Genomic DNA, 16,046 nt, shown 5'->3' with positions numbered 1-16,046 from the left:
AACGCAGGTTTGTCACAGAGTTGTCTGCAATTTCTGTGTATGTGTTTGTGCTCGGGGGTGGACAACCCTACAAAAGTATTCAGGTAATATCAGACTTTTTTGCTACTTGTTAATGCGCTAAGATTGCTTAACTGTAGCCATTTGTAAATAAAGTGTGTAATCGCTGCTCATATGTTGCTCCACTGTAGTGCGCTCATATATGTTTCGCTTCTTTGTGAAGATCTGCCAGCTTGTATCTTATTACTCCTGCATTTGCACGCGCCTTTACGTAATGCAGAAGTTTCATGTTTCAGGTATTGTGTGGGAATCAGGGTGGAGGTAGGGGGAAGGGAAGTTAATAGGATCTAGATGAGATGTGGAATGGTTTTCGACCGTCTACTTCTAAGAATCTTAGTTTGTAATAAATTAAGGTATTTGCGTTCCATACTATATGTTTTAATATTTTCATACCTTTGTAATTCTCCAGGATGAGAGCACATATTCTTGATATATACTGTTTTAACTCATGGTATTTGTATTGATTGGCGTATGCACTTGTATTTGGGGATTGATTAATTCCATATATAAACACTATTGGAAATACTAATGGACATCTTATTACTTTAAAAGCACATATCTGTATGTTTTCGAAAATAAAACGATTAAAATGTTGACAAAGCGTTCTCTTCCATTATAAGACATCTTTCAAAATTTCACTTGCTGAATTCCTTACCTTTTTTTGTAGCATCTGCAGAAAAAGAAGCAATCAAGAACATGTATACAAAGGTGTTGGATGCTTATGGACTTTTAGGAGTTTTACGCCTAAACCTTGGTGAGCAAATAATGTGCATATCAAAAGCAAGTGCTATGATAATGTTATTATTTTATGTGCTTTTAGAAGTTCCTTGTGGAGACCAGTAAATTGACCATGAGGATTCACATCTGGTGAGGTTTCTCATGGCATGTAGCTTCACTCCAAAAACCGCAAAAATGGCACATGAAAGCCCTTAATATGTTAAAAAAAACAACTTTTAAGTCGATATCACTTAATAGGCAAATCACTCTGTTGATGATGGTACCGAAACTGAACACATCTCTACCATGATGAATTTGTCGAATTTCTGAATTGATATAATATGTGAATGTTCATACTTTGAACATGTACCTGGGCATCTTTGACCTTTTTTTTATAAATCTGATTTTTCTTTTTAAGTATATGCATTACTGGACTCAAATTAAAATTTCCAACCACCTTTACTTAGTGCTTCCATTATGATGAGCAGCTTTCTGAAATAAGGCACCATGCAGCACTGGTTGTTGTAAAAGAGGGCCTACATTAAATGATTTTACAATAGTGTTTCTCAAATGTACTGTCATGCACATAGAAACTTACGGTTCGTTTTCCTTTGTAAGGTAATATTTGTAGTGCTGAAAATTGTTATGGATTTATCCGATTAAATAATCTCCTTGATGAAAACTACTTGAGTTTTTCTGTTCTGGTCTGATAGAATAGTAGATGTTTTTCTTGTCGTTTAATAACAACAAAGCACATCTAGTCTATGCTTTTCATTACCAAATTAATTGATTTCCTTTTTTGAACACCAAAACGTTTTCTAGCAAGCATTTCTATGTATTTTGCACGTTTTCTAAATAACTTGTGTATTCCACCATAGTATTAGTAGTTGCTTGCCCTTCTGAAATTCAGGTGTGGAGCCCTTGACTAAAAATGCCTCTAACCTGAATCTCAAGAAGTAAACATTTTCTTACACTAAGACAATACCATTTTAGAAATCATCTTCACACAATACATATTCTGTAAATTAATGTTCTTGTGCTGAGCTTTTATTGTGCTTGCTTGCACACTACCAATTTAGGGTGGCTACCTCATTGCTGGCAAGGAGGTGATTAGCTGTAGCTGTAGCGGTAGCGTGATGCAGTGCATGGGCAGAGTCCTTTCTGCCTATACCTCTGTGGTGAAACTGCGCTCTCTCTCTCTCTCTGTTAAAAAGATAATCGTTCAGCCATAGTTGGGGTCACTTGCCAATCCTTATTTGTGAAACATTCAAGTAGTGAGTATGTTGTGCATGCAGGTGTTTAACAAGAACAGAGCGAATGGTGGTGTTCACGGGGACACACTGTGCACAAGATGTTGATCTCCATACAGGCTATATTTCGACTTCACGTATATCCCTAGGGTGTATTGGCTCTAGGAAATCAAAGTCTAACATACCATGATATGTTGCTCAATGAGATATCTGCTGCAGTCTGAGAAGCAGGGCTTTAGGGTTTGTATCCTGAAAGGTAGTAAATAGGAGGTCCTTTTTCTCAGTACTGCAGGAAGAGCGTTTTATAGGACAGGCTCCAATAGAGAAAACGATGAAAGCAAGTTTTCTTGAAGCAAAGGATTTCGGCATCACAGAATGAGAGTATGGAGTTATATCAAATCATTTGCAATTGAAGGGAGCCAGAAGATTTCAAGTACAATGCTTGATGGATGTGTCTGGCTTTCCAAACATGAATCAGGAGCCAAAACAGCTGCCTGACAAAAGGAGATGCATGATTAACTCTAGTAACATGCTCTGTATCCTAACTTCCTAATTATGTAAGATTTTAAGGTGGTTGAGTTTGAACACAGAAAGTAAGAGAGCTTTGCAGAAATTTAGTCTGGAGACAACTAGGGTTGATATCACTAAGAGACTGATTGAAGTGCCTAGAGCAGGTTGTGTATCAAAAGCTACTTATGTTCAATGCAAACCTTTGCAAGCTACTAATGTTATTAGTGGTTGAGTAGTGACCACATTAGAAAAGACTACCTTAGTGATTACCATATGCAAGATTACCAGTAGTGACCTCCTAATGCATTAGGTAGAGTTGCTAGCAGACATGTAAAAAGGCTTTGGCAATTTAGGGGCATTTAGAATGCAAATGTAGAATGCAAATGTAGTTTGCACATACAGCTGTAGTGCCCCGGCCCAAAGATAATGATATTAGTAACACATTTCCCCACATAATTAAGCACTCAAAAATCAACTTTAAATCAATTTTGGAAGTTCCAAACTTTGTCTCCAAACATCAGCTTCGGAGTTTTGAAAATATACGTTTTTATTCTTAAATAGGCAATATTGGCATTCATATATTAGTTCAACCAAGCAAAAGGTTCCAGGTTAGTAGGCTGGAATGCACACAGGAGATCTACTTATGGGTAGTTTGAGAGCCACCAGTAGCTCATGAATTATCCCTTGCAGACGTCTGCCTTAAAGGTAGTAACTTTGTTATTCATTTGGAGTGCAGTAGTGTTGGTGGCCTTGTGACATCCATGGTAAAGGCACAGAAAGCAGCCCAGTGAAAACAGAATCCTTTGTCACAAGTTAAGGCCTTACATAACATGCTCTTTATTTTGGTGCTTTCCATCTGTAGCTAAACAACTGTAAGAAATCCTCCTTGCCTGTGTGGACCCCCTGGATTTTTGACCTTTTGCAAGGTGCTCTATTTTTGCTGGCTTTAGTAATCTGTGCACTTTACTTGTGACAGTTGACAATTGTGTCTCTGCAAGAGTAGTAGCTTGTTGAATGGCCAGACAGCGTTCTGCAACGATCTGCTCCAGGTTAGGCCCAGTTCTCGGGAAGGGCATATTGTGCGGTCCAGTCCTCTGCCCTCAGCGGTGACCACACGGGGATGTATGTTTGGCCTGCGGAATCCGTGAGGACCTGCAGTCCTTCCGTCTTCCAGTGGATTCCAGCCATTCCCAGGCAGACTACTGATTGTCAAAGAAGTGCGTGATGCCATCTGACACCACTTCAGACGTGCCGGCAAGAGGAGTGAATATCGCAAGTTAACTCTGCGGAGATGGTGCTTCGCGGCGAGGAAGGTATGATGCTGACATTGTACAGCCGCTGTGTAGTCTGGAAAGAACATGATGCTGGCGTTGTCCGCTTTTATTTTGGCTAACTTGCAGGTTTCACTGAGAATAACATCCCTGTCCTTATAACAAAGTAGGCTCAACGACGTTCAGTGCACATCACTGAGCCTAGTCCAAGATATCAGAGCCCAATGCCTGTCAGTTTCGGTCTGGGAATTCAGCACTCGGGCCCCCTTTTGCCACCGGTTTTACTCCTGGGGGGCCCTGAGTGTCTGTCCCTGCAGTGCAAAGTCAACTCTCAGCTTTCCAGACGCTGTCCAAACTTTCACAAACGCCGATGATTGCAGCGCGGCCTTTCGATGGAGCAGCTCACAAGTGCTGCAGTGCAATCCTGTGCTGTATGAAGGTGGAAAAGAGGGAAAGGAGAGTGAATTGTACACTCCCTGTCCTAACTCTCTTCGTAGGATTTCCGGCAGAGTATGGGGGTCGCACTCTGACGGGACCAGCTTCAAGCTTATCCAATCGGCACAACATTACTATGCCCACACTGTACCTCAGGGCATCACAGTGTTTCTGCACTCCTGCACAGCTCTCGCGTTGAACCGCTGGAGTTTTCCACCCACAGTGCCAGGCAGTATCCGCGTTGTAAGCATCATGCGTTGCACCCGCAAGGTTCAGCATTGCTTGTGGGGTTTGTTTGCTGTGGGCAGGTGTCTTAGCTGGGTGTATCAATTCAGCATTTGGCCACCATGTTTCAACTTATGCCGGCGGGCCCTGTGCTGCGTACAGGTCTTTCCTGAGGCCGCAATCTTTACCAGGGGACCATTCTACAGGCAACCCTTCACCAAGGGGTTGATAATGAATTTCTTGGCCATTGATGCACTGGGGAAGCAGGGATAAGTGACGGATGACTGGGTTCTGTGTGCTGAGCTGATTAAGTTACATCCACCATATTGGTTGCGCAGGCCATGCCATCGGATTTCTGTTCTTTCATGCAGGTAGGTGCAGGCCTTTGTAGAAAGGCTTCGACCTTGGTGGGATCCATAGCCAATCCATTAGGTGAAATAATGAACCCCAAAAGTGTGCTGTAGTGACATAGATCTGTCATTTAAAATTTTTTCAGAATAATTGGTTTTCCTGTAGTGCCTCTAATACCTTCCGTACGTGCCCAATATGCTCGGTAAGAGAGTGAGAAAAGATCAGAACGTCATCAATGTATACAATCACAAAAAGCGCAGGCCCAGCCACTCAGAACAGGTCCATGAAGCCACCACAGGGGTGGTCCTTATTCAGTTTGCTGCTCCTCGGGATCCAGGAATCCCTGGGGGAAAATAAAGGTAAGGAAAACACCACCAACAAAACAGGGCAAAAACATCTAGACAGATGCACATTAGTGTGTGATATGCGCAGAGTATGAGATTTGGACAGTGAAGCGTGCCTTAAAAAAAGAAACTTGCTGGTGGCCAAAGCAGATTTCCTAGGGAGGAGGTAAGTTACCCGTGGGGGTACAATATGCCCTTTAGTGAGGGCTAGTACCCCGACCTATCTGGAATGACGAGGGTGCCGAACAGCCCGGGATGTCCTGACATTCTAATGAAAAGCTATTTGAAACAACCAAATTGCAAAATTTGTATTATTATCAAAATACAATTAAAACGAAATACAAAGTATATCCACACTCTTTTGCTGTAAATACAGGTGATCAAAAGTACTATACAGCTGATTGATCCTAGAATTATCAATAAAATCATAATTTAAAAATACAGCTGAGCATCGATTTTTACTCCTTTCAGCTAAAAGATTGAATGTAATATCACCTCAGGAGTCTACCGCTTCTAATCCATGCCTCACAGATGTATGCAGACACTACATTACCAACAACCATTCTTCCTGCATTGTAACTTGCAAATTCTACTTAACTAATAGTTTATTAATAAAGGTTTTTTAATAGGAGGTCCCACAAATAAATAAAATGAAATCTTAGAATTGTCACTCTGTATCCTTGTAAGTGCTGAAATACAGGCTCTGTTACAGATACATCAGTGCATAACAGTGAATATTGAAGTCATTCAGCTGAAACGTCCAATTTTGTAAACCCTGATCTTGAGAAATGTAATAATTTGTCCTTGGTTGGAGCTAATGAGGAACCTTGGGTACTCTGAAGGCATCACTCATTGACCAAGCACCTTTGCTGGAGCTGACACTCCTTGAGTTGAGTCCTCTACTTCTCTAATGCAATCCACTTTGACTCAGACAAGTGACAAGACTAGAGCCTTTTTCGCAAAGGATTTTACATTCTCTGTCATGGTGACAAGTTTGTCAGGTTGGATGATATCTTTCGCTTGAAGCTCAAGTCACATTGATGCCCTCTATGGTGCCTAATGCTGAGAATGATGACCAAGAGACTGCTGGGCTTCCTGCCCCCCTCATTTGGCTTTTTTCTCAATTGAGGTGGCACGTGCAAGCATTTTAGTGGTGTCGCCATTTCTTCTGCTCGGGGATGGGGGTGCTGTTGGTGGGGGGGGGGGGAAGCTATTCAATCTTCACTGACAACACAACCAGCCAGCAAGCATGGTGGCATAGGGTCTCCTGTTCTCTGTAAAGTGGTGCTGGAATGTAACTCCTATTGTTTCGGTCTCTAAGAGTCATCTGTTGGGCACTGTCAAGGTAATGCTAGACGAGCTGAACAGTTGTTATCTTGTCAATCACAGTTGGTGCAGCAAGTCTTTGTTAATGGGATGTGCCTTATTTGGATTTTTTTGCCATGTTGGAGAATGCTCATTGACCATTTTTCTGTGCACTGTAGTTTCTGCTGCAAGGAGCCTCAGCTATGTGTCTTCAAGAGATGGGATTTTGATCTGCCATATACATTCCCAATCATTCTGCGTATTCCCCTTCCTCAACTTCTGAGGAAGGCGAGTAAAGAGCACAAACAGGTTATGATTATTGCTCTGGATTCAAAGAGGACAGTTGGGAATTGAGAGGTGCTGTGTCTCAGTGTCACCTCTTCCCTTCCTCTTCAGCTCAGGGAGGACCTACTGTTTCAGCAAGCTGGCAGGGTGCTCTAGAAGAATCTTCTTAGGCTCTGCCTGCATGCATGGATTTTGACAGCACAATTTATGCACTGTGGTGAGAGGCTCTTGATATCCTACGTACTGCACACTACTCCTTTGTCCAAATCTATTTGTAGCAACTGTTGGTCAGGCTTAATACCTTCATGTGACTAGGTTAAAATCACTCAAGTGACTGTTGTCTGTTGTCTGTTTTTTTGTGGTTTGTGGTTTTTATTTTGGTCTGGTAAGGCTTTTGCTTTGAGCATGGTTAAAGTCTGTTGGGTTTTTTGTGTTTGCCTGATCAGCCTTGTTATATAAATAATTTTTGTGATAAGGTTTTTGTAAGGAGTGTAATTTGCTTAATGGTTGTGTGGTCTGCACAAGTAATGGGTTCACAATTCTCCTCAATGGGAACCAAGCACCTCATTGTAACTCTTGACTCTCTCAGGGTAGTCTAAGGCCTACTCAGGGGAGGTGATGTGGGCTAGTAATCGCTGTTCATTGGCACCCAACAATGATATTCAATAATTGATTGTGCAGTCAATACTTTTTCTTTAGAAAACAAAGTACATTTATTACACACATAACTAAATACCACCCAGTAATTCAAAAATATGTACATTGCCAGATGGAAAATACCATAGATGACATCCCATAATCCCATTTGACTCCCTAAAGGGGGTCATGCAAACATATAAGGTAAGTTCTTGGCTTGGTTAAAAGTTTAATATCAACAACCCACATGTTAAAGACATCAGTCATCACAAATAATAATCATTTGTAAATGCACTTAATGTAAATAAAGTATATTCATTATAATCAGCAATCATTCGCAACATTATTTTATCAGTAAAGCATTTAAAATGAGAAAAATGTCTGTGTGTTTTTATAACCTTTGCACTTGTGAAAATGCATCATAAAAACAGCCTCTAAAGAACATCACATTTTAATGACATTAATGCAACTGTAGACTTAGCCCCTACAGCGCGTTGTACAATATGTACTCTTTTCAAACATTTCCAGATTACCATAAATAAAATAATAGAATAAGCCCCAAGAGGGAGGTGCACTTCCAGCTTGAGGGCAAAAACTCCAGACTTGTGAATGCTTTGAAATAGTAAGGAAAACTCCAAAGGGTTCTCCAAAGGGTTGTAGATTGACCCCTTAAACATAGTCAGTACTTTTGTGGGGAAAAAATACTTTTTGGGGGGAGCTGCTGCCTTCCTGCAGCCCCCTCATTCCTCTTTTTCACTGTTGGTGGTGCCTCTGCCTTCTTGGAACCACCGCAAGAGGATAACATATGTAAATGAAAAAGCCCCACAGGGCATTATGGGGATCTCCAGCTGGAGCAGTGAATATTTTAACAGCAACTCTCCCGCTGTGCTGGGAGAGCCCCAAAGCTATCTTTTAATGTTTTTTTTTGGGGGGGGGGGATGGTTCCACTTGGGAACCCTCATGCCTTCATTTGTTGGGGGAAGCTGAGGGAGTCGCCCTTTGCTGCCCTTCCTGCTCCTGCTCAGCATGCACCTCAGAGTGTGGCTGTGGGAGCCGCCAGCTTCTCCCTCCCTGTTCAGCAAACTTCTGCGGTGCTTGCTGCTGGTCCTTCCTCCTGGGCTTCTGGGTCTGGAGATGAGGTCCCGTCCCATCTTTCAATATAAGCAGCTCGGGGAATGGGGTCCCCTAGCTAGTAGAAAGCCCGAGGAGGGAGCCCCATGTGCACCCCATCCCTGAGAAAAATTAAAAAATAAATAATTTGCTGACCCTTGGGTCCTGGCCCGTCCCGGGGGGGAGGGGGAGGATACATTTGGAGAAGCGGCAGAGCCCGACGCTCCGTTTTTCTTCTCAAGAGGTCAAAAGTCATCAGTCTTAAAAATGCCATAACTTGAGTCCTTTGGGCCAATTTTGACTTTCTTGGGCTTATTTTACTCTGGGTTGCGAACTCGCACCACCAAGGGCAGGTGCAGCAGCCCTCCCCACCTCCAAAGCGGTGTAATCCTCAGAAAGCTGGATGTCTGTGCAAGCCTTCCTCCTGGTCTTTGTCTCTGGGAGCAGAAGTCCAAGGCTTTCCCCCAACTGGTCCTCAGGAGTGTAAGGGGGCAGCCTCACTGTCGCTTGGGGAGACCCACTGATCGTGGAGTCAACAGGGCAGAGTCCTTAGTCCTTTATGGGCATCAGGGTGTTCTTCCTTCCACTTGGCCATGGTGGCCCCAGGCTCTAGCAGCGAAGCACAGAAAAACACCAAATGAGAGTCATCCCTTGTTCAGGGGAGTGGAAGGATCCGGAAACTAGGCACCCCTGACCCATCTTAGGGTGCCACATCACTTTTCCACCCCATGTGCCAACCCTTCTACACAGCATGCTGGGACAGTTCAAGATCGCATCATCTAAGAGTCACTAAGCACATCTTCTCTGGGGGCCTCAGCTCCGCCCCTTGCTGACATCACTGCCAGGACATTTTTAACCAATTTTTCAAGGGAATATCCCTCCTGTGTTGGCTCCAGAGGGCTGGGCTGCTGCCTTTGATCAGTGGGTTTGGGCAGGCATGTAACTGGTACAGCGTGACAGCTGATGGATTGATGCAGATCCTTCAGCCCTCTCCCTTTCCTCCCCAGGAGCTGGGTGAAAAACTGTTATTTGTCCCCTTTGTGTGGGGAGGCCTCTGTTCCTCCTGCTGAAGAGAAATGTAATTAACCCAGCACAGCAAGGTGCCAAAAGACCTGTACTCTGATCCTGAGCTTAGCCAGAGAAATATGACAATTCTTGATGACCGATATGTTGTAAAGATATCTTTTTGGAACTTGCATATTTGACTTTCTCGCAAAGATTACACCCCATTTTGATATGTCACTGGTCTCTGAAGGCCAAAGGGAAGCGAACCGCACTCTAAGGCAGTTTTCTCTCTATGTGTATAATACAGTGGCACTACAGTCAAAACAGTAAATCACACTGAATTTCCTCATTAGTGTACATAATCATTATAAGACCTACTCCAGGTCAGTATCTAATCCTGCAGAGTCCCCACTGTGTCCGGGCTACCTGTGAGCAGTTACCATATGTGCACACATGCATGTGGACGTGTTCACCCGTAACTAGCCAGGTACCCCTCACCCTTGCTGTATCGCAGCAGCTTTATGGCAGTAAACACATGCAGTCTATTTGCCTTGTGATTACTGTGGGTGAAGCAAATGTATTGAGACTCACCCACAGTAAAAAATCCAAAACCGGGTGATACTAAAAGCAAAAGAATCAGTGCATACTGAATGAACTGAATCCAGTTGTAACACTCTTTATTTCTCATGCCCCAATTAGACCTGAATTTCATCCTTTTTTTTTTTTATCTGGTCACCTTTTTAAGCATAGTTGTTCTCTGAAACTCCTCACTTGGAAAACTGTCTTCATGGTCGCCTTTACCTCTGCTTAGCAGATGAGCAAACTGCATGCTTTTTCTGTTAGTGCTCCATTCACCTGGTCCTATCCAGGCAAGCTGGTGCTTGGGACCTAAGCCTCTTTCCTGCCTTAAGTGGTCTCACCATTTCATATTGATCACTTCATCGCCCTGATGGCATTCTTTTCTCCTCCACACCCTCTTGTGGAGGAGTGACTACGTTGCTTGAAACCACAGAGGCTTGTCAGCCACATACTAGTCCCCTGTCCTGTTGCTCTACATGCTGACAAGACCAGAGACAGCAATGTGTCTGATCAACTGTTCACTGGCATTGTGGTTCACATAAATAGTGTGCCGTCCAGAGGATGATAGTTTCAGGTTTGATTGTACTCTACATGAAATGTTGATATGCCCAGGCCTAGAAAGAGCTTCCTAAAGGTTCAGAGCACACTCCAGGGCGAAAGCCACATCCTCTGTGTTCTCGGGAGCGTTCCTGTTCTTGGCATCTGTCAGTTGCTAGATAGGTTTCAGACCACGTCTTCAAAAGCACTGCTACTTGACTTCCAAGTACACAGGGAAGATCATTTTGCAAGTCTGTACTGAAGAACTTTTCAGTTTTATTCCCTCCTGTGACCCATCACTGTATGGCAGTCTTTGATTTAAAAGTAGTGGCTCAGGTGGGCAAAAGTATTTATCAGAAGAACAAGTTATTAATGTTCAATGACCATCTTTTTTAAGGAAACTCCGCCTGCACATAAATCAGTCGCTGAATAGCCGTTTTCCATTGTGAAAAAGAGGTCTTGCTGTGTGTTGTAATAAGGTTCTAAGGTAGTTCTGCCATTGAGTGCATTGCTTTTTGGCTATCATTAAGTCAGTCTCACTGCCTTCTGCAAGGAATGTCAGGGGTAAAAAGGACGGAGAACTGTCACCAGCCTGTATGGTGACATTTTAAATGTATTGAGGGGAGGAATTAACTCTGCCACTGGTGCTATATGGTGCCACCGCACAGTTCCTGGAAGCTTTTCAAGAGGCTCCAGATCCAGTCTCATCCCTTGGGGTGATGCACCTGCCAATAGATAGAGTATCCATCAGAAAGATTGCTACAAAGGTTAAGGCACTCGTTTGTGAGCATTTCTGGCATCTGTTGTCCATTTGTTCCACCTGGTCGATATGCCCAGCGTCTGGGGTGCATTTCTGGCATGTAGCTTGCATCCATGTCCAGGACAGTGGCACAGGGGCATGTGAGGTAATATCTGCCCATTTTGGGAAATAATAATTGTGAGTATTTAATGAACAGAAAAGTTGGTATTTGGGGGCCAAGTACTGTATCTATCAAAATGATATGCAATATTCTTCTGTTGGTGAGCAGATTAGTTTATTTTAGAAAAATGACAATCGGGCAGTTTGCATTTTTTAGACTGCAACAAATTAATATTTGTGGACAAATGGGTTCAGTTATCAAGAATAAGAAACTGCTAATAGTGTGCCTGTTGCAAAGTGCATACCAAGATTATTTCAGCTATCTGTAAAATAAGTGGCTCCTTGGTCAAAGGTTTCATGAAGCCAGTGCTAAGCAATGCTCTGCTTGACCCGGTTTTTATCTTTTTTCAAAGGCAGACCCCCCTAGGCTCTCGGGCTTGCCTCGCACATCACAACATTCTTGGACTATTTCATAGATGGCTATAATGAATTTTTGTGAAATCTATGTTTTTCTGTCTAGTTCAATGTAAGTCAACCCGCACAAAGGAAAGTTTTTTTGTTTCTGAGATTGCTCAAGGATGTCTTGATGTTTTTACATTTTATGCTTAATGGCAAAGAGTACTGTGAATGTTTCAAAGCATTATTTTGTCATGGCCAATTTTAAACTGTAGAGAATCAAGGGATTATACTAGGTTGGTGCTTCAGAGATTGTGTTATAGCTTTCTAGAGGTACATGTAAATTCTTCATATTCATCAAATGTATTCTTTTGTGAAAATCAAGAAACCTCAATGTTGTCAGTTTGCCTAGTTTTGTACCAGTATACATAGTTAGAAGTTCAAGGAACAGACCGAACATGTTAACTTTCAAGGCAATGCAATTTGATAAACCCTCTTAATTTGATATTTAATAGCATGTTTGTGTGCTGTTTTAACTGTACCTTTGGTTTTTTGCAGGAGATACAATGCTTTACTATCTGGTGCTAGTCACCGGATGCATGTCAGTGGGGAAGATTCAAGAGTCTGAAGTTTTTCGAGTTACATCGACTGAATTTATTTCATTGAGAATTGATCCTTCAGATGAGGATCGTATATCAGATGTCCGCAAGGTTTTGAATTCCGGCAATTTTTATTTTGCATGGTCAGCCTCTGGGATGAGTTTAGACCTAAGTCTTAACGCTCATCGCAATATGCAAGAACAAACAACAGATAACAGATTTTTTTGGTAAGTTGGTCATTTTTATCATGCCTAAAATGATTACCTTCTGTATTAGTTTGTCTTGTTTTGTGATTTGTTTTCCTTTGTCTGTGTTTGACACTTGCATGTTGTTTAAGCAAAAGTGTTCTAAAATGCCACCTTTGGTGGGAGAAGCATTTTTATCAAGTATTCTATGCTTCCATCAAACATAACACATAATTTTCAGAAAAATATCCTTCATGGTGACATCATTTTCATAAAAAGGCAGTCAGCACATTTCATTTCTTCATATGAATCTTCTTCAGGGCTAAGTAGAACCCAGAAACAGAATTCCAGTATGTGCTAACTTTCCTTTGGAGTGCATAGTCTTTGTGGACATTCTTCGTAACTAGCAATTCGACCAAACCGGCGTGACTTTGTCGGATTAATTATTTTGGTTTGTTGAACGAATCATTCATACACTTGCTGATAGCTTCATTTTATAAAAGGTTACTCCTTTGTGCATGATTTTCATGGTTACCTTCTTCCTCTGATATAGTTAGTAAAGTTACTATTTTTCCCTCCGTTTTTTTACTAGTGCTAAACTGTTCAGGTAGACCACAGCTTGTCAAAAGCAGAACCTCATTGTGACATTGTTTAAAGCAATAACCTGAATACCCCGAGCTCAACCCTCAGGCTGAGGATTATATCTCTTTGCATGCATTGTGTACCTTTTCCTATGTTGGGCTCTCTGACACTCAGTTGGGTTTTACATTCGCTGTATGAAACTGCAAAAGGAAATAAAAAATAGGGCCCCTTTCTTTATGCCAATTTTTGTCCTTATCTCTCTATTGTTGCAGGCTTCTTTTTCCTTTCTGTTCCTTGATCCCACACTCTGAATCTTCTTACTCTTCCCCTGTCTCTTTACATATCTATGTGACCCCTATCCAATTCACAGATGTTCATGACTCATGGGTGAACCGTTATTATTGTGAATTTGTAGTGGGGAGGAAAACAACACAGCAGCCACCCTTTACGTTGCGGTGCTTGGTTACCATAATTACATGGTTAAACATGTTAAGTGATGCTAATCTAAATTGTGAATTATAATTTAGAATTCAAGTTCTTATTTACAACAATATAGCCTCTACTTGTAAAAAGAAACACTTAAGAAAACTCTCTCCCAGCTCCTTTTCTTCTTCAAAACACCAATAGCCTTTTTAATTCCCTATCTGCCTTCTTAGAGGTGCCATAGGATATAATGCACTTGTAAAAAGGTGGACAGGGATATCCTTCACATTTGTGACAGAGTAATCTGTCCACCAAAGTCTAAATCGGGCCCTCAGTCATCTATTGTTCATCTGACTCTAATCAGACTCGCAACAACGTCACTTCATGGAATCAAACCTCTTAAATGCATCCAACTTCAGTACCAATGCAAACAATAATTACCCTTCCTCCATTTGAATCCCAGCCTTGGACAATGTCTAACACCATAACATACTTATACCCTTACCTCTTTTGTTGCCACAGCCAAGACTTGGGGTTGGGGTTAGAGACTTTGACCATTGACTGCCATAACGGTCAATATTCCCCAGTGCTCAGCCCCAGGCTCCTTCTCTTCTACCTGCACACCTCTACTACTAGTGATACTAGCTAGCTTATCTTTCCTGTTTCATTTGTATGCCAACATTAGATTTTTCTTTTTTTCATTCATGCCCATCCTACATTCTAGAACTAGTCTTTCAGTTATCAGACATTTCATGACATTACCCGCTCATTTACCCTTACATCAGAAGCTGAAATCACTTTCTTCAATGCATCTTCTCACGACGACTCTTCTCCCTCTTGATTTCTCTCTGACTCTTTGCATTTAATGTCTCTCCGAAATGCTGACACCCTCCCTTCCAACCAAAAATGGGGTATTATTGAACTACAGCATTTACTTACAGTCGTTCATCTGTCCACCACTTGTGCTGCATTGTTTTAAATGCTCATTAAGAAAACCTGTCCAGACTTCCATGTTCTTCACTGAAATTCCTGAATAGCATTCTAGTGGTATGTAAATCGGATTACATACCATCATGCTATCCTGTTTTCCCTAACCCAATAAACCTTCTTCCCACTGGTAAAAGTCTTTCATTTTCCACATTTTCCACTGCACAATCAACCTCCACTGTCGCATATGACCACACGTAGGCACCTATTCCGATGGCTGCTTCGTGATAGTCATCCTTCTATTTAAAACCACCCAAAACATGGTTCCTGGTTATCCTCCTACGCTACCCATGCAAAAGACTCCTCAGTGGGACACTATGATCTGCTAGCCTCTTAGTGCTACCTTAACCTCCCTGTGTTTGTTTCTTCAGATTGTAAAGGAAAGGAGTTTGGGCCCTTCTTTTACTTTAAGAAATATGTTACCCACCCAGGTCTACGAATGTTATGTATTTAGGGCTAAAAGGGAGTGTGATTTGTTATTTGTAATTGTTTTTTATTTGAGGGAGTGATTTGATGTTCACTGCGGAAACCATTTTTATGCCATTTCCAATACAGGTGCCCCACTTCATTCATGTGCCAGAGGTAAGGTATAAACATAGCTGCCCTCCTATTTCAATGAATCTAACAGCACAGGTGCATTGCCATCCACCATAATGATCATGCACTTTGCTTTCAGGGCACAATCACGGTTTTGACGTACCAGCACATTTTAAGAATCATGGAATGACAGCAGAAAAAAAACTGACAAACCAGTACCTTTTCAAATCTCAAATGGATAAAAGCATTGGTAAAGCCAATGGGTCTTGCCTATAAGGCCTATAAACTCTGCCAATGTTTTAGCAGTGCTGAACAGCATTACAGCCTCTATATAGCATTGCAAAAAAAAAGTAAATGTAACACTTGCCATGTTATCTTTTAGGTGCATGCAAGCTTTCAACAGTTATATATGCATGAATACAAAAAATTATCGATCTGAGATTGGTAGGTACATTTTTAAAAAGAACAGCAAAAGCACTGTTCTAAAATGTAGCTCAAAAGCATTGGATGAGCCGACTATGGGATCAGGTTGGGAGGGGAAGAAACAACAAGAGGGAGATAACACAGGGGAAAGAGAGCAATAGAACCCTGTTGACAGAAGCACACAGGCGAGAGAGAGCAACACAAGTGCAGGTGGGGGAGAGAAACAAATGGACAGAGAGTTGGGGGAGGAGAAAAGCTCATTAGGGAAATAGCTAGAAAATACATTCACTCTCATGGAGTGCTTATACCTGAAGGAAAACGTTGTTCCCTAAAAGCAATCAGAGGAAACATAGAAGCCACCCAATCAAAGAAATGTTTAAAGAGGATGTGCTCCATGTGATTGACAAACACAAAATTGACGAAGAAGCCATCAAATAA

At 41.9% G+C, this 16,046-nt stretch overlaps 1 protein-coding gene across 8 annotated transcripts in view; it reads left to right on the top strand.

The window, feature by feature from the left end:
- SYNJ1 (synaptojanin 1) overlaps positions 1-16,046 on the top strand; it is a 767,318-nt gene that overhangs the window by 39,246 nt on the left and 712,026 nt on the right. For all 8 annotated transcript variants that reach the window (XM_069204034.1, XM_069204040.1, XM_069204035.1 and 5 more), the window contains exons 3-4: positions 725-811; positions 12,431-12,698. In XM_069204034.1, the coding sequence (XP_069060135.1) occupies positions 725-811; positions 12,431-12,698 (355 nt within the window). The remainder of the gene's footprint in view (positions 1-724; positions 812-12,430; positions 12,699-16,046) is intronic.

The sequence above is a fragment of the Pleurodeles waltl genome, chromosome 8, assembly GCF_031143425.1.
Source record: "Pleurodeles waltl isolate 20211129_DDA chromosome 8, aPleWal1.hap1.20221129, whole genome shotgun sequence".
In the NCBI taxonomy this organism is placed as follows: Eukaryota; Metazoa; Chordata; class Amphibia; order Caudata; family Salamandridae; genus Pleurodeles; species Pleurodeles waltl.
Note: the sequence above shows the minus strand (reverse complement) of the source record. Positions and strands in the feature narration are given on the sequence as shown.